General features: G+C 39.4%; 7 protein-coding genes across 7 annotated transcripts; 4 read left to right on the forward strand and 3 right to left on the reverse strand.

The window, feature by feature from the left end:
- Positions 1 to 2474: 2474 nt before the first annotated feature.
- AK88_02797 (uncharacterized protein) lies at positions 2475 to 5076 on the forward strand (the record flags this gene model as incomplete). The annotated part of the gene is made up of 2 exons (XM_012480420.1): positions 2475 to 2732; positions 3337 to 5076. The coding sequence occupies 2 exons, from the start codon at positions 2475 to 2477 to the stop codon at positions 5074 to 5076; spliced, it is 1998 nt and encodes a 665-aa protein (XP_012335843.1).
- A 2248-nt stretch (positions 5077 to 7324) lies between these two features.
- AK88_02798 (uncharacterized protein) lies at positions 7325 to 7642 on the forward strand (the record flags this gene model as incomplete). Its single annotated transcript, XM_012480421.1, has 1 exon — positions 7325 to 7642. One exon carries the CDS (start codon positions 7325 to 7327, stop codon positions 7640 to 7642), a length of 318 nt encoding a protein of 105 aa, XP_012335844.1.
- Positions 7643 to 8882: 1240 nt separating this feature from the next.
- AK88_02799 (ribosomal protein L7/L12) lies at positions 8883 to 9623 on the reverse strand (the record flags this gene model as incomplete). Its single annotated transcript, XM_012480422.1, has 1 exon — positions 8883 to 9623. One exon carries the CDS (start codon positions 9621 to 9623, stop codon positions 8883 to 8885), a length of 741 nt encoding a protein of 246 aa, XP_012335845.1.
- Positions 9624 to 9931: 308 nt separating this feature from the next.
- On the reverse strand, positions 9932 to 11569 carry AK88_02800 (uncharacterized protein; the record flags this gene model as incomplete). Its single annotated transcript, XM_012480423.1, has 2 exons — positions 9932 to 9966; positions 11173 to 11569. The coding sequence occupies 2 exons, from the start codon at positions 11567 to 11569 to the stop codon at positions 9932 to 9934; spliced, it is 432 nt and encodes a 143-aa protein (XP_012335846.1).
- A 2171-nt stretch (positions 11570 to 13740) lies between these two features.
- Positions 13741 to 14838, forward strand: AK88_02801 (developmentally-regulated GTP-binding protein 1; the record flags this gene model as incomplete). Its single annotated transcript, XM_012480424.1, has 1 exon — positions 13741 to 14838. One exon carries the CDS (start codon positions 13741 to 13743, stop codon positions 14836 to 14838), a length of 1098 nt encoding a protein of 365 aa, XP_012335847.1.
- A 1408-nt stretch (positions 14839 to 16246) lies between these two features.
- On the forward strand, positions 16247 to 19537 carry AK88_02802 (uncharacterized protein; the record flags this gene model as incomplete). The annotated part of the gene is made up of 4 exons (XM_012480425.1): positions 16247 to 17490; positions 18856 to 19097; positions 19219 to 19287; positions 19377 to 19537. The coding sequence occupies 4 exons, from the start codon at positions 16247 to 16249 to the stop codon at positions 19535 to 19537; spliced, it is 1716 nt and encodes a 571-aa protein (XP_012335848.1).
- A 659-nt stretch (positions 19538 to 20196) lies between these two features.
- On the reverse strand, positions 20197 to 23766 carry AK88_02803 (uncharacterized protein; the record flags this gene model as incomplete). The annotated part of the gene is made up of 2 exons (XM_012480426.1): positions 20197 to 20308; positions 20495 to 23766. The coding sequence occupies 2 exons, from the start codon at positions 23764 to 23766 to the stop codon at positions 20197 to 20199; spliced, it is 3384 nt and encodes a 1127-aa protein (XP_012335849.1).
- Between the last annotated feature and the right edge of the window lie 965 nt (positions 23767 to 24731).

Consider the following 24731-nt stretch of genomic DNA (forward strand, 5'->3'; position numbering starts at 1 on the left):
CCAATTTGTTAGGCCCTCATAAAAACAACAGAAAGTATGCTTTGAAATATTTTATTATGCCTTACGTCATATTGTCATCATTCGATGTGCCTTGGTTCTGTTTTTAATATCTTATTTCATTTTATTCCTTTTTAGCGTAGTGTTAACTCGTTTTCTCGCATTTTTGGAAAAATTTGTCTGCCTTTAGCAAGTTTTTTTTTGTTTTTAATTTTTTAATCGTTTTTCCCTGGCATAGTTTGCACGAACGTTCAGGTGAAAATGTGGAAGAAGAAGTTAAGAATATATGACCAAAAAAAAAAAAAAAAGGAGGGTTTGAACAAGGACCTGTATTCACACAATTTCGTGTCATACATAAAGGTTTATTATAGCCGCACAAATAAGATGTCCTTTAAAATGCAGCATGGAAATACGCATATGGAGCAGTATGCCCGTGTGCATATTCATTGACAGACACCACGTGTTGTCTTTAGCGCATGTTTGTTTTTTTTTTTTTAGTTCGCCACATGGCTTCTCATAATTGCCACTCTGATGGATACTTCAGTTGAGCAGTGTTTTCAGCCTCGTTTGAGCCGCATCCAATCAAATGAACCCCATTAGCTACGTCCGCAAGTAAAACCGCCCTAGCAGTTACAACAACACATGCGCACTTCTGTAACCGTGCAAATATGCTTTGCAGACGTGACTGTCCCATGTCGACGTAAAAAAGAAAAAATTAAATAAAAGGGGTAGCGAGCCACATGCGGGAAGGCGTCTTCTCCATTGATAAAAAGAAAAAGACACATTTGGCAGTGTGTCAATTCCACAAAAAGGACATGGTCAACGTATTTCCCCCCCACAAAAGGGAGGGTTACCAATCCGATGTTGTGCATAATTCTATGCCGTGTCTTTAAAACAGTTTATGTTTGCCCCATGAGACAAACCAAAACAACCAGCACCCCAACTTTGTAAACTTTCCACAATCACTTAAAGGGGGGACAAAAAAAAAAAAAAAATTACAACATTTTCACAATTCCTTGTACGTATATATATGTAATTGTTTTTTCTTTGCAAAAAATAGAAATAAGGAAGGAGTTTATTAAAATGGAGAAAAAGTCCGTTTGCTTTTATTTACCTTTTCAACATATTTGACTTTACTAACTATACTAATGGGTAGGGGGAAATTTTCTCATCAAATGAGTAACGGCGTGTATGTTATATTATATAAATACACCCACATGTGCCCCTATCAAGAAGAACATTTTAATATGTTGCATGTGGGATTTGCCTAACGACGTGGTGAAACGATAATTTACTTCCTATAGAAACGTACCGGTGGTCATACAGCCATAAAGCTAATGAGAAAATTTTCTTGGTGAACATATTTTAACGGAGAATTGCAAAAGAGGTAAAAAAGTCGTTCCTTTGGGGAAAAATTACCCCCTTGGGATAGGTTGTAAAGAATAACAACAATTGTGTTACAATCGTCCAAACGTAAAAAAAGATCGCTGCATCATAAAGCGACACAATGCTGCAAACTGTGTCCGTGTACAAAATTGCCAAAAGGATAATGAACCGTTACCAATTTGTTAGGCCCTCATAAAAACAACAGAAAAAAAAAAAAAAAAAAAAAAAAAAAAAACTGGTTTAAAAAAAAAAAAAAAAGAGAGAAAGTGAAGAAGGAAAGGCAAAACAGTTAACAATAATATAAGGCAAGTAAAAGAAAAAAAAAAAAAAAAAACAATTAGCTAATGACCAAAGCTGCATTTTTAACAAGTTTACGCATAACTGTGAAAGTTAGCAATGACATGTTATGAACAATTTTAACGAATGCATAACTCGAATGGCAGCATGCATAGCTGTCATTTGCACGAGGTACTTCTGTTTCACTTGTACATCCGTCATAATATTTGCATATACTGAATACTAATTCTTATGGAAGAAAAAAAATATATGTATGTATTTTATGTATTTGCAAGTCCATCCCATCGGCGTGCACATTATCAAAGCTAATGCCACTTGGGAAGACTTAACAGGTCAGGCGAGTGCAATTAAATGGCTGGACTGCACACGAGCATGTGTTTTATATGAGCCAATTTGCCCCACCAGTGAGGCAGCATTTGTTTGGAAGCTTTATATGCACGTGCGCATCAGCTGAGCAAGTTCGAAATGGTGTAGATACCTTGACCTATACCTTTACTTTGCACAATTTGGTGTTTTCCCATTTTGATGCCTTCTCCAATTTGTTACACTCTGGATGTAGGCCAATGTAAACACATGAGTACATATGTATAGGCTACCTTTATTATGACTTCCCCCTCCACCCCACCGTTAGGTGCAAATCGGTTCATATTTACTTCACTGCTCATGTAGGAATGCATATCCTGGATTCCATAAGGCATGTCGTATTTCATTTGTCCATTTTTGTGATAATTCGTTTATTACTTGTTTTTTTTTTTTTTTTCATTTTTCCATGCCACCGATAACCCTTTAATACGATGGATGATGACTTCATGAGAGCGGTAAATAAATTTAATGCAAATTTGGGGATTCACAAGAAAAGTACTGTTAGGGATCTGAGTGACAAAAAAGAAAAAAAGGAAAAGGTTGATGATGAAAATGTCAATAAGCTGAAGGAAGATTTGGAGCTTCATTATATACACAACTCGAACAACAAAATATGCCAAAAGTTTTTGACCCTGCCCTTGAGCGCCAAACCGGACAGACTGAATAACCACTCGGATAAGGTCATACTGGTAAGTGCAGCTCGTTGCCAGAGGGGTAGTGATGGAGCTGATAATTGTGCACTTGCTAATCGTGCACCTGTTAATCGTGGTCGTCATGGTAGACGCAGCAGTGGGATCCCTCCCTGTCGTTTGTTGGCCCACCTTGAACATCCGCGCGCATGGTCGCCCCATTTTCGTCGAGCTAATCCTTAACGACCCAAATGGGAACGGATGTTCGCACAGCAAATCTGTAAAAGGCAAAATGATGAGGGGGCGGCGGTTTCCATTTTTGCATATGCCACAGTGCATTGCAAGTGGATACTCTCGTCGCGCTCTATTTTGCACAGTTTTAGTGCGTTCATAAATAGCTCTTTAATTACTTGAACTTATGATGTAATTAATGTCACGCTTGAATGTACAACTCGGTGGGGTGTAGCTCCATTTGGTGTGTGAGAACGGTGTGTAGGGTGAGACGGAAGTGACAAATGGGGAGCTACGAAGAGGGGACGAATGCGCACATATGTGTAGGGGGGAAATATTTCCCCCCGTTGTTGTGCAATGCACGCACACATGTACAGACGTACATACGTGAACACTGCACATGTGCACTTGCCCATCCACCCCTGCCGTTCAGCCAGTGTCCATCTTGAAAACGCTCGAGAAGGGATTCTACCGAAACGAAGTGGAGTTCCCATACACCTTCAGCCTGAAAAACGTACAAAACAACTACATCACGCATGTGTGCGTTTTAGAGTTCAGTTCAAACGAAGGAATTATACACGTGTCAGAAAATGTAAAAGAAAATTTAGGCATCAAACAGAACAGCGGAATCGTACGCTTATTAGTAACCTATGCAAATATACCCAAATGCGATTTTATCAAATTTGAATCATTAAATGAAAATACCAGTAATATAAAATTTATGAAAAATTTACTACAAAATGAATTGAACTTAAATTATAGTACCTTGACCTTGGGCGATTATGTGCATATTAACAATTTAAGCTTCTACATAAGTGAGTTAGAACCAGATAATGCCGTATCCCTAATAAATACTGATATCACCGTCGATATATGTGAAAGGAAAAATGTAGGTGAGAAAAAAGACGAGTCTTCAAATTGTCTAAGTGACTTTTATGAACCCATAAACACAACAGATGTGACCATTAACAGCACTATTAGAAAAGGAATGAAAAAATATAAATACTTTTTCCATTACTCTGTTTTGGATTTGCTCAAGAAGGATAAAATTGAACTAAACATTTCGCTGCATTCCAATGGTGCACATAATGATCTTGATCTGTATGTGTCCTTTCCTCCGTACGACTCCGTGTCGGATGTCCTGCACCATTTGCACTTTGACGATCTTACTAAAGATGTCACCATAAATAGGGACCTGATGATCAAGTCCTTGATGTTGCACTTTGCCTGCTTTGCGAAGGAGAGTGGAGATGGCCACAGGGATGGAGTTCCTCCAGAGGGTGATGCGGAAAGTGTGACTTCAAGTGCGCCTCACCTAAAGGAAGACCCCTTCCTTGAATACCTATACGATCAGTATTTCCCCCACCTAATGTACATTGCCATTTCGTGTTCATCCGAAACGGAAGTGGATTACACTTTGTCGATGAAAGTCAGCAATGAAGTTGAGAAGGAGGCGCCTAAAGGGGGCGAAGCACAGGGCAAGCTTGCCCCCCCCACGGTCAGCACAGCCATGAGGCCAACCGAACATTCGAGCAGCGGTCAAAAATTCATAAAATGTAACAATTGCCTAAAAGAGATTCTTGAGAATAACATAAGCATGCATCAAATTCACTGCCTCAAAAATATCTCCTTATGTAATATATGCAAAAAGAGTTTCCCCAAAAAATATATTTTCAATCATACCCATTGTAACATATGTAATGAAGGCATAAATACATCCGACAGGAAGAAACATAATTACACATGGCACACAAAAATAAAATGTGCATGTGAAAAATATTTTTATAAAAAACAATTTATTTTCCATCAAGCCTTATTCTGTCCGAAGAAAATTATTTTCTGTTCATACTGTAACGTATTTACCACATCCTCCACAAATGTATACAATGAAGATTATATTTTGGCAAATTTTTTAGACAAATTTGATGAAGAGCAAAATTTTACGTCCAAATCTGTCCCCTATTATATGCACTTACTGCATACGAATTTTTCGTACTTTGTTAAATATATAAATGACACGGAGCATGAAAAATATTGCGGGTCCAAGTCAGTCATGTGTGTATTGTGTAAAACAAACATGCACAGGAACAGGTACTTGGCTCACTTGATGTTTTTCCATGACAAGGATAAGAAGGAGTCCTTTGCTTTTATCAATGAAAATTTAGAACCTTAGAAGGGTGCTATCTGTCCACCTCAGTTTTGATTCACCCGCGCGGGAGACATCTCGCGCAATTGCTTGGGAGTATACCCATGTCTATGCATCCGCTCGTTTGCTCGCCGCGGCGCGCACATTCGTTTGTGTCATTGTTTGTTTGGAAATGTGACCATATGGGGATTCTTCCATGTGGCCCTTTTCTATGTGGCAATTTTTTCATATCACAATTTTTCCATGTGTTGACTCCATCACATGATCAGTTCCCCTTATGAACCGCCCCCTGGCTCCTCCCTTTTTTTGTCCCCACAAGACTCACTCCTGAGAGTGCTATTCCTCCTGTGTGATGAGTACTTTTGCTGAGGTGCAGAGGGCATTACGTTTGTACTTTATTTTATAAGATTTTTTTTTTTTTGTCTTATTCTCAATAACAGCGTGTAAACAACGGATGAGGCGCACACTCACGAAATTTTGATTAAATTTTTTAAAGTGAAATTTGTATAACATTTGCAGTGCCATGTACTAGTACACATTTAAGGAAAAGGGGAAAGGACAGCTATGTGCGCGCGGATGTGCGAAAATGCAGGCGAAGACAAAAAAATCCCCATTGCAACATTTCCTTTTGCACCCTTTTTCCGATCTGGCCTCTTACCACACATCTGATGTTGTCGATGCACATATTTCAGAAAGATACCTCACATTTCTTTGCTGCTAACTGGTGGGAGGAAGTCACGCCTAGTTATGTAACGCCTCCCAAAGGGACATGACAAATCATTCGTCTCCTTTCTGCACCTCTCCTGCCCCTCATTGTTTAAACCCGTTTTCTCTCACCTAACAATAATTCGCAAAAGGTGCAAAAAAAAAAAAAAAAAAAAAAAAAGGGACCAACAAATTTGGACTTGTGTTGAATCATTTTTATTTTTCGATTTGCAAAATTGAGGGTCTTTTTTTCCCTCTACTTAAAGAGATTCCTTCCAAAGCGCAAAATATAGTATAGGAATGAAGGGCGGCAGCACACTGTACCATTAGTTGCGTGTATATGTTTTTTCGTCACCTCGTGTTCGAAGCAACACGTCCCTGTGCTGTTACGTTCTCGTTGCAGATACGCGTAGGTGAATATTATATGTGAATATATTTTAACACAGGCATGTAATACCCTGAAAACGTGCGTGCACCCCATTCTATTGCGCTTGTTCAAGCGTGCAAAAACATCTACCTGAAACACAACTGTGATGTATGTTTTGCAATACAAAGGACCAAATGCATATTGGGGCATTTTTTTACGGAGCCAAGCTGAAAAATTTCTCGCTGCAAAAAAAAAAAATTGTAAAAAAAAAAAATTGTAAAAAAAAAAAATTGTAAAAAAAAAAAAAAAAAAGAACCCTCAAAAGTGCAACTCCAAGAGGCAACATAAAAAAAAAAAGGAGCATTTCTGAATTCTTATCTTCTCCTTAAAGAAAAATGTATATGCGTAAATGAATATATAAACAGATATAAGCATATGCATAATTATATTAATATGTATTTATTTTACCTTTACATGATGATGTCATCCTTGTGGGTATAATTTTCCCAGGCGTTCATAACAAAGTAGCGCTCCCCTGCGACTGTTCAAGTGTTAAATTCCCTTGGCACAAATTATTATTATTTTTTTTTTTTTATAATTCCTAATATTGAAGACAAAGGTATGCACAAAAAAAAACAAGATGATTGTGAGATGCAACATAAAAATAACATCTCAAAAAACGCATCTGTTTTGTTTAGTCATTTTTGTGGTGAAAAACATCTCCAAATAAGAGTTGTGCCCTCTACATAAATATAGCAACGCATTTTTCTTTTTTTTCCCCTTTTCAGTTTGGCATTTTACAAGATTATTATACACCATTTTAACTTGGCTACCTCTCCGTTTTTCCCTTGTAAAAATGTTACAAATTCGAATCTTCCATTTCATTCCCGTTTAGCAACCACATATACGTGCATATGTGTGTACATTTGCATATTCCAACGTTGCGCACAAATCCGCATGTCAACCGTAGAACAGCAACAGGAACAGCAGTAGAGGATCGCCCCACATACGCCCTCGAAGAAGGCGCCCCTGAGCCAGAAACGAACTTGCTTAAGCATACAAACCAAGTCAAATTACATCCACTTCTAACCAACTTGTATGTACTTACATCATATATATCATAGGGCATATTACAACACCTTCCAACAAGACAAATCGACAGTAGACGCGTACAATCTGTACCTGTTTGTGCTCTACCTTAAAATGGGAATGGTACTTTCCAAAATTTCCACAAATAATGAAGAGGGGCAATTATTGCTTTCGAAAAATGGCTTGCTAAATTTTCAGAAAAAGGACACTGTGCGATTTAAACAAAAGTTAAGGAATTTGAAAAATAGAATAAATGGTTTATTGAAAAAGGGATTTAAAACTACATCTTGGGTGGTGTGGGTTGCGGGGGTATCTGTGGTCGTCCTCATTACGCCTATTGCGTTCCAATACGAGAAGGAATGCCAATTGTTCGAAATGCAGGCCCAGTTCTTGCAGGCACAGCAGGCAGCTAATGTCCCCCAGTTGAATTGACATATCAGCGATGCGATTGGAAGTGACTCTTGAGCCAAGGGTGAAAAGGTGGGTCGGCGATGTCGAAGTGGTGTAGCGGTGGGAGAATTTGTCTGAGGAGCAGCTGCATGGGTGGCCGCAGAGATGCCGCCAACAGCCACAGATTTTGCCACCCTCCAAGACGTGTCCGTGCGAAGATTTTCCCCAAGACATATTTCACCTTTTAAACAAGCACTCTCATAATCAGCTAAGCTAACACAAGCAATTTGAAAAAAGAAGCATTTTTCGTGCACTTTAATTGGTTAGCCGTTATTGGTTTGCTATTTTTATTTATTTTTTTTTTTTTTCTAATGTAGACATTTTAAGCAAGGGACATACATAAGTACATGCATACACACATAATTGAATAAACATATGCATGTGTATCGTCGCTGACCCCTTGCTGTGTTTTTTTTCCATTTCAATCTTTTTCATTCACGCGCAGAGGAATTGTTTTTTATTATGAAGCGCATAATTTGAAGTTCATAATTTGAAACACTTAGCGTTAACATTTTTCACCGTGAAAATATATTAATCCTCAACTTTTGCACAATTTCGCGCCGCAAAATTGACCTTCACATTTTACTCCTCCCAACTTCAATCTCACGACGTTATCATTTCTCAAATTTTTAATTTCCACGTGCTATGTAAAATGGTAGTGAACACAACGGGGTGCGATTGAAAAAACAAAATGGAAACACCATTTTGTTGAAAATGTTCGTTTTTCAAAAAACAACTGAAAAAAAAAAAAATCATTTTTGAGAAAAAATGCGTACAAAGGCGACGGGGGCACATTAGGAGGACTGATGAATGCCAAAGGGGGGCATTCAAAGTGGGGAAAAGAAAACCAATTGTGAAAATAAAAAAAAAAAAAAATGAATAAATAAATAAATAATACACACATGGCTATCCTATGTGTGGACCCCCCCACGCGGTCTTTTTCCAAATGGGCACCCTTATGGATAGACAACAACCTGCGTGAATACTGCGTACAGGAGGGTAATTTTCGAGAGCAACCAATGAATGTAAAAAGTGGCGCTTCATTCTGCTCGTATTCAACATAGCGTACGCTTCGTGTGTAGCAAACACATAAACGACAAAAAAAAAAAAAAAAAAAGACTCCTAAAATAGGGAAGCAAAGTAAGGGATATGAATGTACATTACGTGCACACACTAATAAAGGGAGCATTTTGGAAACAAAATTGACAACCCATCACCGAAGCTACTTCAACTTAACAATGCCCCCAGCCTCCGTAAGCTTGGCCTTCCACTTATCAGCCGTTTCTTTGTTAATTTTTTCGAAAAGGGTTTGGGGTAAATTATCCACCAAATCCTTGGCTTGCTTCAAATTGAGATCCTTCTTAATCTCCTTAACGATCTTAATGATGGGAATTTTTTTATTGGGTTCTATATTTTCTAGAATCAAATCGTAGACCTTATTTTCGTCATCTTCTTCCTCATTAGCGTTTGCATCACCTGCATTTTTTGCATTGTCCTGATCATTGCTAGAAGCACCCATACTCTGTCTGGTGTCCACTGAAAACGTCGTTTCAATTTGTTTCACTAGTTCGCTTGCTTCCAACAATGTTAGCTCTTTCAAACTTTCAATAATTTTATTTACCTTTTCGCTACCTAAGGTAAATTTGTGTCTTCCATTAGATCCACCTTTTTTCAAAATGATTCCATTTTTATAATTTAAATAATTTTTCCTACGATGATTATCACCGATTCTTTTTTCGCTATATATAAGGTAAATATAGCTCATCTTATTATGTCTCTTCAAAAATGTCAAGCAGCTGATACCTCCCAGGAAGTATGCTACTAGGTATGTGAAGCACAGGAGCCAGAATACCCTCTTGCTAACTTTGCCTGGTCGTGTATTCCTCAACTTTGTCCTTTTCCCCTCGCACACTTTGGCTTTCCTTCTGACCAGCGCTTTATATGTTCTTTCTTTATTACTCATTCTTCAAAATTATGCATTTTTAATTCGTTTTTTTTTTTTCTTTTTTGTCACTGCTACTGGATTTAATCGTATGTATAAGTGACAAAATCGTCACTCCTGGGGCAGCTGAATTTTGCTGCTGAGCACTGTGCTGCTTCGATTCGAGATGCTACACCTCGTGGTGGTGGAGAATTCCCTAAGGGTGTGCGTTCTGTATAATTACTCACTTGAGACGATTTTTACATTTTACCTCTGTTCTTTTTTTTATTATTTTCCCCTCCTGATTGGGTGTTTAAAAGGGCGCTACACTATATGACTGTTCCCTTCCCCTATGGGCAAATGCTGAACAGGTAGGCAAAATTGCCTGACGAAGGGGGGGAGGCACCTTGTCGAAATGGCGAAGAAGCGCAATGCTTGGAGGTACCGCTTAATGACGAAGGTCTTCTTCCTATTCGCCAAACGGCCTTACACATCATTCAAGATGCGCCTTCCGGTGGCCTTACATGGTTTGCCGCTTAGCGTTTCCCTTCGCTTAACTTCACCGACTGACCCCCGGCTCGGCTCGACTGGTGAAGCAAATATTCAACTAGTCAACTAGGCCTCCATCCCATGTGACGCATTTCCATCCGACTGAAGTGTATCCGTGTGGGGTGGAAGTATACGCCGGGAAATGCATGTATGCTTGAACACATTCACAAGTATGTTTGCGCCTCGTTGTTATCTTGTGCCCCCGGCATAATCTGATCGAAAATGCTACCTGGGGTTCATTCGGAGGAACGCAAAGTAGTGCCCTAAGGTAAGTCCGTAAAGGAAATTACTAACGAGTGTACATTGTGTTTAAAAAAAATGCTTGCGCGACGAGATTATCCCGTTTGGAAAAAAAAAATGAAGAGAAGTTACACATAAAATTGTCGATAAGGCAAAATTATGTTGATAAAAAAAACCCTGTTGATAAATGTACAGGTGGGAAAAACAGAAATAATCGGGCAAGAAAATGGAGGAGTAACTGAAACATACGAAGCAGTCAGCATAATCGCAGGACTGTGGCAAACAAATAGCCAAATACAAAAAAAAAAAAAAAAAAAAAAAAAAATTAAACAAAAAGGTTAGGTGGGGAATGGGTCAAAACTTGCATACATATCTTTATGCCCTTACGCTGATTACGGTTGATATGAGACGCAAAACAAATAGCCAAAAAAAAAAAAAAAAAAAAAAAAAAAAAATCTCTGACTTAGCTAGCCCTGTGTACATATTACACAACTAGAAAACATAGCCATTACTTCCAACATGGAAAGAAGCACGCACACGAGGTTGTGTTCCTTCAAAATGTGTGCAGGATGTTTGACAATTTTTTTATTCCCCCCCTTTATATAAAGAGAGCATATATTTCTTTACACTTGGTTGGGTATAATCCGATTTAAGATTCGCTGTTTAAAGTTTGACCTAAGGCTTTGCTTCCAGCCCATAAAGGCGACTGCTTCTTCCTTTTAGAATAAAGCCAGGGAAGAACAAAAAAATCCTGTTCCAGGTGTGTCCCTCAGTTGATCTCACCGTCTTGACTAAGCTTCACCATCCCCCGCGGGCTTGTCCCCACCGGAGACGCAATTCACTGTGATGTCCACATCGCTCAAAAGAACTTTCCTTGCGTAAGAGTCTTCACCGAAAGAGGACATAAACTTTTTAATTTTAAATTCAAAGTAATCGTCCTCATGGTCTTCAGCATTCAATCCTATGGGGTTACAAAAAGCATCCTTAATGTCCTTTACATCATCCGTTATATCTATATCAAAATATTTAACCGTTTGCATTTTTTTACTTGCAAGTTTCCTTTTGTAATGATTTACCAGCTGCTGGTCGTCGTTTATGATGTTTACTTTTAAATTGGCTTCGCTTGACAGCTCAAAGAGGGACACGTTGTGGCGCGCAAGTTCGACCTCCTCATTATTTTCCTGCACACCAGTCTGCATGTTGACCGAGTGTTTAGCGATCAGTTGAGAAGGGGGAGTGCACCGAGTGACGTACTGATTAGCTTATTATCCTTGTGTATTCCCTCACTGTCTTCCCCTTTAACGCAAATGCACGCACCACACAAATAGCTGATCTGTCTATCCAATCAAATTCACAAATGGGATTTTTCGTTTTTTAAAAAAAATTCGCATCACACATGCTGAAGTGTATAATTACGCTCTCCTTTTTTTGGAGTGGTATGACAAAATTACGGGTAGCAATTTTGCTAGTATTATTTGTTACCCCTTTTGCGTGGTGAATACATGCTTACGTTTCGCAAAAAAAAATGAGACCGCTTCTTTGTGCCTTTACGACGCATGCATGGACGGATAACCAGTTAGGGTGTTTACATGCAGTGCGCCGGAAAAGTGCGAAAAGGCTGGAACAGTTGATCAGGTGGAAGAACTGAGCTGCAAATAGGTCTTCTCCCCATTTTCATTCGACACTTGGCTTCTGTCTTTGTATCCTTTTTCATCGGGATTTTTTTGTCCACGTAATACTAAAACGAAAATTATCACATTTGCCTAACTTTCCATATGCATTTTTTTTTCTCTTTTAACTCCTAATATTACAATGAGCAAGCTTCTTCATGTTGTGCGTCGTCAAATTGTTCACTTCGCGTGGGTTGTTAAAAGAAGACGAGGAGATACAAAGAAAGGGGGGGAAAAAAAATGCTTAATCAAATGTGTATGCTCTACAAGTAGTACTGTTTCAGACGCTGCATGATGTGATATATTTTGTTTGACCAAATGATTACATACAAAAAATGGGTTCAACAGAGCTGCAATAGATGCATAAAAAAGATTAGAGGATTTAGAAAGGATTAGGAACAATGAAAAACAGTTTCACATTTCCTGAAATATTCGTTTGCTCCATGTCTGCGGTAATAGTGTTGAACCGCGTTGTGTAACTGGATCATGGTGGTGGGTGTATACATATATATATGCTCAGCCACAATGCAATCGCGAACGGAGGGGGGCAAGAAAGCACATTTGGGTAGTTCTTAACTGACAAGGGGAACCCATATATGTTGGGAAAGCTCATAAGTACAATTGGCGTTTCGCCTCAGTTTATCTGCGGCCCCACCAAGCCGCACAGGCAGTCATATATATACAACGGGCGCAGAGGTATACAAAAATGTACATACATAAATATTGCTTTCTGCATATGGTCCTATTCACACCCACAATGAGTTTTAAAAATACAGAGGGAGAAGAAAAGAAAATTAATTTTGTAACATTTTTTTTTTTTTCCGCGAAACAAGGGAAAAAAATAGAACCCCCAATGAATGTATATATTATATCAATGTACGGCGTGTTGGCCTTTTTTTTTTTTTTTTTTTTTGTCCTGAGCGCACTAGAATCACTTTATACTTTTGCAATCATCTGACTCTTATCAAAAATGCACTTATGAGAAATATACGCGGTTAGATAAGCAGATGATTATTTGTTTTTCCTTTTTTTTTTTTTTTTTTTTTTTCTGATTTATTTTGGAGGCTTCCTTTTCTCTGTTGCCATTTTTCCTCTTCCCCTTTGGTATATATATATATATATATATATTTTTTTTTTGCTTTTGTATGCCATTTTTCGAACGGGAAAAAAAACGCAGTTGCAGGGGATAATGATCATTTGGACATTTCTAGGCAACAATTATTTATCAGAAGGAAAAAGTGGAAGGAAGAAAAGGGTGAAATGACCCGAACCCCTCTCCCGCTTCTTATTCTTACCTCATTTGTTTGGGCTCACCCATTACTGCTCCCCCGAGTTAACTGCAAACCGTGGTTATGAGTCCCCAGTATAGAAGCGACCCTTTGAGGAATAGTTAACCGGGCTAGCAGAAGCAAATTAGCCAAACGAGCATCTAACTGAAGGAGGAAATCCTGCTGACAAGCAGACCTAAGTTCAGCTTCGATAATATAAAAATATTCATAACCTCGTTGCTTATCTCATTTTGAGAATCTTATCAAAACTGTTGCATAGGGGAAAAGATTGGCAACAAAAAACAAATCTGCATTTTTTCCGTGTTAAGGAAAAAAAGAAAAATTGAAATCACTGAACACATTATAGGTTGTCACCTATCAGCATTACCCACGTTCGCGGCTTACTGAAGCTCCCCCCTCCACTAGAGCACAATGTCTATCCTGCAGAAGATAGCTGACATCGAGGCCGAAATGGCCAAGACGCAAAAGAACAAGGCGACGAACTACCACTTGGGTTTGCTAAAAGCGAAGCTGTCCAAGTTGAAGGCACAGCTAATTGAAGGAGGGACAAAAGGAGGCGGAGAAGGAGAAGGGTTCGATGTTTCCAAAACAGGAGATGCAAGAATAGGTCTAGTAGGTTTCCCATCAGTAGGAAAATCTACCCTCCTCAACAAACTAACAGGAACATTTTCAGAAGTGGCTTCATACGAATTTACAACGTTGACATGTGTACCAGGTATTTTCAAATATAAAGGAGCAAAAATGCAATTACTAGATTTACCAGGTATAATTGAGGGAGCAAAAGATGGAAAGGGAAGAGGAAAACAAGTTATTGCAGTAGCGAAAAGTTGCTCACTCATTCTAATAGTATTAGATGTATTAAAACCCTTGACTTTTAAAAAAATAATTGAAAAGGAATTAGAAGGGTTTGGAATTAGGTTAAATAAAAAACCACCAAATATTATTTTCCAAAAGAAAGACAAAGGAGGAATCAACATCACCCACACAGTACCATTAAACAATATTGACGAGGACATGATAAAGTCCATATGTCATGAGTATAGAATTATGAATGCAAATATATCCATACGATGTGAAGCCACTGTAGATGATATCATTGACGTCATTGAAGGCAACAGATTGTATGTTCCTTGTATATACGTTTTAAATAAAGTAGATCAAATCACATTAGAGGAATTGGAAATTGTTACGAGGCTGCCTCATAATGTACCCATTTCTGCTCACTTGGAATGGAATCTAGATGGACTGTTGGAAGCCATTTGGAATTACTTAGACTTGGTTAGAATTTACACCAAACCTAAAGGGCAAATTCCTGACTATGAATCTCCTGTTATTTTAAAGAAGGATAGATCCAAGGTAGAAAATTTCTGCAAAAAAATTCATAGGTCCTTAGTGCACCAGTTGAAGTATGCCCTAGTTTGGGGAAAGTCTGTCAAACATAACCCGCAGAAGGTTGGCAAGGATCACGAGCTGAATGATGAGGATGTTGTTCAGTTGGTGAAAAAGTGAGGATGGAAACCAGCGCCTCTCTTCTCCCTTCCGCCGTCCTCACTTGCTCATGTGGGGCGGTCAAGTGGAAACTATGGAAGGTGAGCAAATTGCATGTGACCACCACTATATCCCATGTAGCAGATTTGTACCAGGGGCGAATTTGCGGTGTGTATATATGCGCATATGTTAGATGGTCGAATATGCCCTGTCTAAGCGGGGCAATGAACTGTTTTTTTTTTTTTTTTTTTTTTTGGCTTGTCTTCCCAATTTGATGATTTTTTTTTTTAATGTATTTTTTGGCCTATCCCACCCCCGTGGAATTGCCACCTCTTTGTTCCAAGCCATCGATGGGGTTGACCTTCTCAAGAATAGTCCCCCTCGGAGGGTCTAAATTATATATACGGGCCATTTTAATTTATCGCCGTATGTCCCATTTTTGTGACAGCTTAATTATTTTACTTCTTTTTTTTTTTTTTTAACACTAAATGCCTGTCTGTCGTCAACTTCCTCCATTTTAAAAAGGAAAAAAAACATCCCCTCAGTGTGAAAATATTCCCCTCTCCCCATGATAGGATCATTCAAAAAGGAAGACCTATCAGGGAGGTGGCAACCATGGAGCTTTGTCCTAAGAGAGGCCAACACATGGGTGTAAATACAATTATTCTCAATAAGGCGTAAATTACCTCCATTTGGCCATTTCTACCCGGTCCCTTCCCTTGTTTCCATCAACAGGGCTAAATGTACACGAACTCACTTAACCCCTTATAATTTAAAAATTGATTCCTTTGGGGAATGTTGTGTAAAGTTGTTCCTTCCCCTACATACACGCACCTGTGTAGGAGTAGCGTGCACATGAAGCAAATATGCTTAATGGGACTAGCTTGATCCTTTTGGGAAAAATCGTGACTTGGAGAATAAACCCAGTTTTTGTTCACATCATGTGAGATGATGATTCGACGTGATCTTAAATCCATCTTAAACGGAAGAGGAAAATAATTAGGCGAGATGTACTTCACATCGGGGGAAGGAAAAAAAAAAAAAAAAAAAAAAAAAAAACATGTTTTTTAAGTTGCTAATTACCTTCAATGGGAAGAAAACAATGGGTGATTTTTTTTTTTTTTTTTTGTAACTTCGCGAAGGAGTGAAAATGCAAGCGGAGCAGTTTAGTTTTCACGATGGATTCTCACTGACGTACTATACATGTTGTAAGCAAATAACGAAGCGAACTTTTTTTTTTTTTTGTTCTTTATTCCACCGAAATATACTACTCCGTTGCCAGGTGAAGGTGGCTCTGTTCTTCACGAGCAGTTAGGTTGGTACGTCTTCGTTCATCCTCAATCACGCATCAACCACGCTTCATTAGCGGTTCTAACCACCAGTACTCAGTATAATCCCTTTAAAGGGGAAAACTCCTCTACCCCCCAGAATGAGAAAACGTGAAAACAAGCACGACATGGTGAATCAAACCCCCCACATCGTTATCTTATCCTATGATGAAAAGAAGATAAACAAATTTGTGTCATATTTGACGAACACATTTGAACCCCTGGAGAGTTACGAAAAGGCAGATACGTATAACCTCACATTTGACCAGAATGATTCTCACAATGGCTGCTCTTTTGTTTTTAAACAGATGGTCAAGGTAGCCATTGTAAATAAGTACTACAACGCAGAGGTTACTATTTCTTCATGCGTGGTTCAATCTGAAGAGCATGACACTCATGTGAAGGAAAATCTGCCAAATGTGGAAGGGGCTGTTGAAGTAAAACCGTTGGCGCAGAACCAGGCCAAACAACTAGACGCTAAAGATATCCTTTGTGAAAGCGTCATTTTTCTCTTTGACCATTTCACCAAAAAGGAAAAAAATATTGTTAATGCAAACCCATTTAGGAAATATGATGAGGAGTGTGTAGAATACGTTAAGGATCCAAAGAGCCAACAAATGATACGAAATCCCAATTTCGATTTTTCAAATATGTATAAAGATGTGGGAATTAAAATTGCCATTTTTCCTTCATCTCTTGAAAAAGACAATAAAGATATTCTTAACTTTTTTAGCGACTATTTTATTGAATGTTTGTACATAAATTATGAGTCGCATGTTTTGGCAGAACGTGATGGGGAGGGGGAATCCAATTGTCCAGATGATGAAAACCAAAATGTAAAAGAGGAAAACATTCGATTAAGAGATTTTGAAGATCAAAATGATGACGAAAGGTTGATAGAAGCTCTGCATTGCCATATGTGGAAGGGGCTGCAGATTAAACGGGACCATTTGATCATTCAGCATAAGGGCGACTTCCCGATGAGTCAAACCTTCAAGGGGGATGAAGCTGTCTCAGGCGCGGAAAAAGACCCCAAGACGGGTAAAATTGCCCCCAATGGGGAGAAGACGCCCCAGGATGGTAAAGATGCACCATGCGCAGAAGCTAAAATTGATCCAAAAGGAAACGTGGCAAATGTGGCGAATGTGGCCAACGTGGATGACGGTGCCAAGACCCCCGAAGGGCAAAAAGAAAAACTGTTCATGGAAAACTTCAACAGGATTGTCGAAAAAATAAGAGTAGCAAAAATGGAAAATCAAAATTGCAGCAGCCATTCTGCACGGAGAAAAAAAGCGGAAGATATTATTTTCGAACTACAGCAGTATTTCTGTGACATGGATGAAGAGTAAAGGATAGCGGAAGTGAATTTGTTTTGCCACATTTGTGCATTTCCCCAGGGAGCGCTCAAATGTACTGTACTACTTGTGTATGTTTAGCTCCATTTCTATGGAGGCTGCCACCCATGCGTTCCCCAAACGGGATTTATTTTTTTGTATTTTTTTTTTTTTTTCTTTGCCACCTCCATGCGAAGGAAAAAAAAAAAATGTGATGGAAATGCTGTGGAACATCACTCAAATATTACACCACGCAAAAGGAAAAAGACCCACATCAACGCAGAATTTATTTTTCTATTATCAATTTTTAATTTGTAAGGAATAATCAGTGCGCTCTTCCATGTGCGCACATAGCAGGCGCGGTGCTCCACAGATATTTACATGTGCATGTAAATGTGTGAGGTCGCTTGTCCTTGCATGTGATTTTCCCATTGTTGCCCCACCTGTACACCATAACAATGCGAAGGAAGGACGGGAGCCTTCAGAACGGGGCTGTTCCAACAGTCACAATTTTTAAATGCATAAAATAGAAATATCAAATCTTGAGAGTCCATCCCTGTTCGCCATGCACATGAAGGTAGACGTACGTGCGTGCTTAACTGCATATGAGCGTACGCACATGCATGTGTATACAACTTTGCCCCCACGGCAACCACTCTATCTCGTATATCCATGTGCCTACAAGCAAAGAAGCAAGGGGAAGCACACAAATGAGTAGCAAGAAAAAAAAAACAAAGGAAAAAATGACACGTTTATTTAAAAAAAAAAAAAAATAGCCACGCAAAAATATTTCTTGCCAACTTTTGTTCTGTCACTATTTCTAAATGGAAGGACACTCTGATATATAATTAAAAGCTGTTATTTTATTATTTTTTTTTTTGTTCTTAAAGTGTATTCATATGGACCTATTCTACAATCGCAGCTTCCCGGTTGCTCTTCCTTTTTTTCGTTTTATTTTGTTCCCCCGGTACGTAATGCGTGTTGCATGGTTGCAGATTGTGCAAAGGAAAAGGGAACTGATAAGCAGGGACGCATAAGACGGATGTGTGTTAACAGTCACGCTTACCCCTCTTCTGCACTTCTCCCCCTACGAAGCGAAACGCTAAGGACCATGCCCCTTTGTTAATAAGAAGGACATTAATACTCACTGAATAGCAACTGAAAAAAAGTGTTCCACGTGAATTGGCAAAGCAAGTTTAATTTAAAGTGGGAAGAAACAGTACATCCCTCCCTTGTAGACCCTAATTATCAAAATGTACAAAGCTCCACGTCGTACGCGGAAATCGCTACATTTGTCACAGACGAACAATAAATTATGCATGTCCCCCTGTTTTACACACACCATCTGTTGGACAATCCCACCCCCCTCTTTGCAGCCTCGGAACGATGAAGCTCTCTCATGCAATAAACAAACTGTTAGCATCGCTTGGAGGCGTCCTCTTAGTTGCGTATGATGTTTTTCGAATTCACAAAAGCAATATAAATTATGTGGACGAAAACACCTACATGATGGATAACCCCTATGTGCCTTTTTCCACTTTTCTGATTCTGAGTTTTACATACCTTTTCCTAAACGGTTTTTCGAACTCAAAGAATATGATGGCAAAAGGGTTTACAGGTACTGCTGCTTCAGACAAGAGGGGGGGAAATAAAACTTATGGCATTGCCTAATATGATAACACTGCACCAGTGTTCAGCTTCTTCCCTCCCATTAATAATATATTCTCCCTCCTGTTTAGGCTTCCTAAGTTGCTTCTTAATCACGTACGCCTTTGTCTTTTTTGCGCACCAGTTGCATCTTACATCAGGTAAAAATGAAGGCGCGTCACCGCTCCCTCACTTCCACCCTTGTACACTTCTATATTTCCACACGGCCTCATCTCCCCTCCCTCTACAGAATTCGCCAAGGCTGAGTCCGAGATGCTCAGAGACTCAACCTACCTGTGCATTTTCCTTTTCTTCTACTTCTGCTCGTTATGCATCGAGGCCCATCGCAATTTATCAAGAGCCATGTCAACCAAGGAGAGCATTGGGGGGTCCATCAAAATCGAAGTTTGAGTACTCACCCCATTCGTTTCTTTTTTTTTCAAGTGCCAATTTTTTTTTTTTTTTTTCGAATTAGCGTACAAATTTTCATATGTGTATATTTTTATATGTAGAAAGCGGCTCGTTTTTATGTATGCCCCTTCGATATAGGGGGTCAGCATATTTTTACCAGCGGAGACGTGATAGTTTTGCTGTGCGCGGCGAGGGAGATTCATCGGAATAGATCAATGAACAGTGGGAAAAGTTATGGCAATGATTTTATACAAATTGGTATCTCCGAGGTTTCCATCAGGTGTATGCCCATACATATGTCCCCGCGCCTGCATACCTACTGACTCCCTCCAAACAGCTTTGCCACCCCAATTCGTATAATTAGTGAAACACTCTTCAAAAGAGCAGTTGCAACAACAAAAAAAAAAATCTTCAAAATAAAACATATAAAGACAAATATATAACATATGACAAATTTACAAAAAAAAAAAAAAAAAAAAAGACAAAACTTGGAAACAAGTTCCTCCTACATGTGTTCATTTATAAGAAAAAACGAATCAAAAATAAACACATCTACATGTACCATGTGAATATACCATCACGACGAAAAAAAAAATGAAATAATTTAAATAACAAGGGGGTACTTTATTTCGAGGCGTGTCTTCAAAGGTTACCCCATCTCACCCTACGCTTTTCGCATCCAGTTCCTTTTCCCTCGAACACACATGAATCAAACCGCTTCCATTTCCGTATGCGATTAGATACTTTTGGCCCAGGTTCGCAATGGACACGCTGAAAAGTTGTAAAAATGGGGGGGAAAATATAGGGACATATAATTATTCATACAAAGTGAGGTGAATAGAATGTTTCATCATGTACGCAAAAAGGGGGCACTCGCGAATGGAAGCAACACGTATATATGTGGCAGTGTGCCTCCTTATGTCGAAATGGGCCCCATATTAATCACAGCTCACTCACCACTTCGGCGTCAGCGCAATCGTCTTCTCGCGCGCATTCGCCTCAACGGCCTTAGACTTCCCTATCTTGACCCCGTTTCTAAAAATGCTCTGTAACCCCTGCAGGTACTCATACAACAGTATACGCGACACGGACTCTGTTTCATCTCCCTTCTCTTCGCTAATATTTAGAAGCACCTCGGGATCTAGCTCGAAATTTGGCGTCTTCCATACAAACAATTCACTAATGTTTGCCTTAGACAAATTCCCCTTCAACTTACCCCTAACCACAGTCCCATCATCAAACAGAAACACATGCATGTCGTTGAGGAGCGAGCTATGTATGCATATGATATCAACTTGGCTGATCCAATCCTTATCAATATTTAAAAAATATTTATTCTCGAACAGATGAATGATGCATCCTTTTTCCTGCCCAAAAGACAAGCAGCTATTTTCATACCACCTCATGTGAGTAACACTTTCTGTTTTCCGTTTGCAAAAATAAAGTTCGTTGTTGTTCCTTATATCTATTATTATCATTTCTCCTTCCTTGCTGCTAAGAGCGAGGAGGTAGGAATTCAGGCACGGGTAAAATGAGCACACGGATATGATGCCTTGTTGAAGGTGCAGGATATCTTCATGAAAAGCTACGCAATGTGTATCTTGCCCTGGTTGGGGAAATTCGTTTGTGTGTATAGGTTCTGGTGATAAGGGTACTTCTTCCCCTGGTGCTCTTTCCCCCTTATGGTTACTCCCCTTCCCCAAACCGGTACCATCCCCCAGGGGGTTCTTAAAATGGCTAAGCAAATAATCCGTACTAGTATGCACGCAAGCATTCGTAGTATCCTCCCTTTCAATAAAGCGAGTGATCTTTGCATATCTACTTATCTCACTCAAATAGACACTCAACACTTTTATTCTGGTGCTATTAAATGTTAAGGCAATTTTTAAAAACCTCTGATTGTCATTTACACAAATGGAGTAGGAAAAATCGCTTAGCCCTTCTTCATCGTGGTATGAGAAAACCTTTTCCAATTTCGTGTCTGCAATTTTTTGCTTTATGTATTCTGTTGGTTCTGCACAGGTGGGTTCATTTTTTGCCGAGTCGTATAACTTGAGCAGTAAGTGGCGCTTGGGAATGGCGTAGATGCTTATCTCGTTCCCCCCTAGGCAGAGGAGTAGGTGCAGATCCCTTTCGCGTCTTTCCTTTGCGGTGCGTTTTTCTGCGGAGTCCCCACTGTCCCTTCCGCTACCCTTCTTGTGGCCATTCCCCCAAGGAAGCTTAACCCACTCCACCTTCTTGCACATATGGTTCACCTCCACTATGTCGACAAGTAGCGGCTTACTGAAAAATGGCGATACGAAAAATATAAAAATAAAATTCCGGCTCCTTTTCTCTGAGCTTAGAAACATGTAACTGTTTAGATAACTGCATGTACTAACGGCTAGGAAATTCCCCTCAAACATTTGTGCACACATTTTCAACAAGTCATTCATCAGATCGTGCAGCAAGGGGTCCTCCTGATCATGCTCTTTCTGTGCTTCCTGTCGCCCACTGTTCTTATGATTTGGCATAACCACCCTGCCATTATCGCAGATGGTTGACCCATTTGCTAGAGACGCATCTAGTATCTCCTTTAGGTAGTCCACAAAATTGACACTACTGCTGAAGTCTAAGTAAACTATCGGGGCACAAAGACTTAAAAAGATATTTTGCTCGTGTCCCATTTTCACCATTTCGGCTTCCATACCTGTCATTATTTTCTTCACATTGATGTATGCACTGGGGAGGTCTTCCCCATCTGGTCTCTCCAATGCACCATCTACATCGTTTTGATTTTCCCACTGTGAGTAGTTCCCCCTGGTGCATTCCTCAGAGTTCCCGTCTTCCCCTCCTCCCTCCTGTTCTTTCTGCGATTTGTTCTCATACAAACCGTCATATAAGCAATCGCACAGGAGCAGAAAATACAAAAATTGAATTCCTTCCGAGTTAAGGGGAAAATGATGATCATTCAAGTAGATTTGTGAACTTTGCAAATTATCTACCTTGCGCTCTACACATACTTTCAACCTCTCCATCTGTGTGCATGGAGATGTGTTCCCATGCTTATCGCAGTTGCGCATATTGGACTCCTTTTTGGTCCTCGATTTTCTGCGCTTAGTTAGACTCACTTTACGACTGCCCTTCGTCATTGCAGTTTCCTCAATTATGGTACTTTTAAATGGGGACAGTTCCACCTTCCTTCCGTTGTAGTCTATGTTAATATTTTCTAGAAAGAACATGTGTCTTAAATTTGTTTCATCATAATTTTTTATCGTTTCGAATGAAATTTTTTCTTTTATGTTGATACTATTTTCTTCATGGTACCCTTTTATTGCTGCGTCAGAATTGTTGTTACACTGCTTGTTTGTCTGCACTGGGGAATTTTTTCCTTTCTTTTTCTGGTACGTTTTCTTTACAAGCTCGTCTATGATGAGGTTTATCAGGGCGTGTGCAGTTTGATCTCCTTTCCAATCATGTGCGTCATTTTTCCTCTCGCTTAGACAACTCAAGTAATGGAACAAATCCACGTCGTACTGCAAGGAATGTCCTTCATCCACGAAACCTCTAGCCCGATCACTTAAGGCATTTTTCAGTTTCTTCCTGTTCCCCTTTCCACATTTCGATTTTACAACTAAGCCCTTTACTGCATGGTTCGTTTTTTTTTTTTTTTTTTTCTTCCTGGACTGATAGTTGCGCGGCGTGTACAGAGAGTTGTGCTCATGTTCTTCATTTGGCGAGGAGAGGTCGAAAAGGCTGTCATTACTGTAATGCTCCTGATGATCATGCGACACTTCACTCAATTTGCTTTCATAATTATTAACGTCGTCCGCGTCGTCGTAAATGTTGCTCTTTTTCTCGGCACAGCTAGGCACACCTGAGTGGTAATCACCCAAGTGCTTTCCACTTTTACCCCGTCTCCTACGTCCATTTCTACGTCCATTTTTTTCATACTGGACAGATCCTGGAAAGTCTTCCATTTCATGGTCCATTCCATCCGTTGCCAATTTATCAGAAGCATCAACCGGTGGGGGTTCTCGTACCCTGCCGTCTTCCCTCTTGTGGCCCTCATCAGGTGTGTCATCGGCGTCTTCGCCCACTTCTACGATTCCACCGTTCTTACCACTTCTTCCACTTCTGCCATTTCTGCTGGTCCTCCCCTTACTCTCTTGCCTCTTTCTAAAAAAACTGGGGTACTCATAAATTTCATTCGACGACACAACCTTGGGTTTCCTTTTCCTCATCTCCATCGTGTGTCGACTACCTTTAACTGTCGAATCGCCTCTTCTCTTCCGAGTTGAACCTCAATGTTTTTTTTTTATCGTTCATTTCAGTGAAAAAGGGGAAACAAAAAAAAAAGTACTGAAAAAATGGGGGACATAAAATAGTTGCCAAACAGACCAATATCCTTATGCTCTCAAAGGGGTGAAAGAAAAAAAAAAAAAAAAAAAAAAAAAAGCTAGCCCTTCATTTTTTCTTTCCATAAAAGTGAAAAAGAGAACTTCTAGTCACTTCTGCTTTTTTCAAATGGAAGGGAACTCCTTTGCACATTTTTATTTCCCCTCCTTGGCCTATTTCCTTTCATAAAATCGATTTTTTTTTTTTTTTTGTTTTTTTGATTATTCAGCAGAACGCTTGTGATGTTAAAAATGTGCAAGTAGGTTTAGGGTTCACATGTTGGTTCTGCTAACGTTGAAGGTAACACCGCCGCTACCGCGGCACGGCTTACGTGAAGGCACACATCTTCACAAGACTCCCTTGCACCAAAAGGCCCAAAGAAACGTACACATATCGCCAGAGCAGGTTTATTCAAAAGGGTCCTACGAACAGAGGGGGGAAGAAAGTCTGAGTTGTTCACATGACCTTTCATACTTGGTCAAAAGTTACAAATTAAATTTCCTAGCAATTGTTCAATAATAAAAAAAAATGCCCCCCTCGACATCAAAGGAAGGAGAAGAAACGCACCATTTCTAACACAGCAAAGGTTTAACTTGGAGAAAATACGAAAACCCAATCTTACAGTTTTTTCTTTTTTTCTGTTTTAAGCAATTTGCATATTTTCATGTAAATGGACAATGCTCAGTACATATTTGCTACGTAACTAATGCGTAGAACAATTCCTCTTTTTTTTTTTTTTTTTTTAAAATGTATCCCTTTCAAAAGAACAAAGGGAGTGTCTCCTCCCAAATACAGTAAAGACGCTTTGCTCATTTTT

The sequence above is a fragment of the Plasmodium fragile genome, assembly GCF_000956335.1.
Source record: "Plasmodium fragile strain nilgiri unplaced genomic scaffold supercont1.29, whole genome shotgun sequence".
NCBI lineage: Eukaryota > Apicomplexa > Aconoidasida > Haemosporida > Plasmodiidae > Plasmodium > Plasmodium fragile.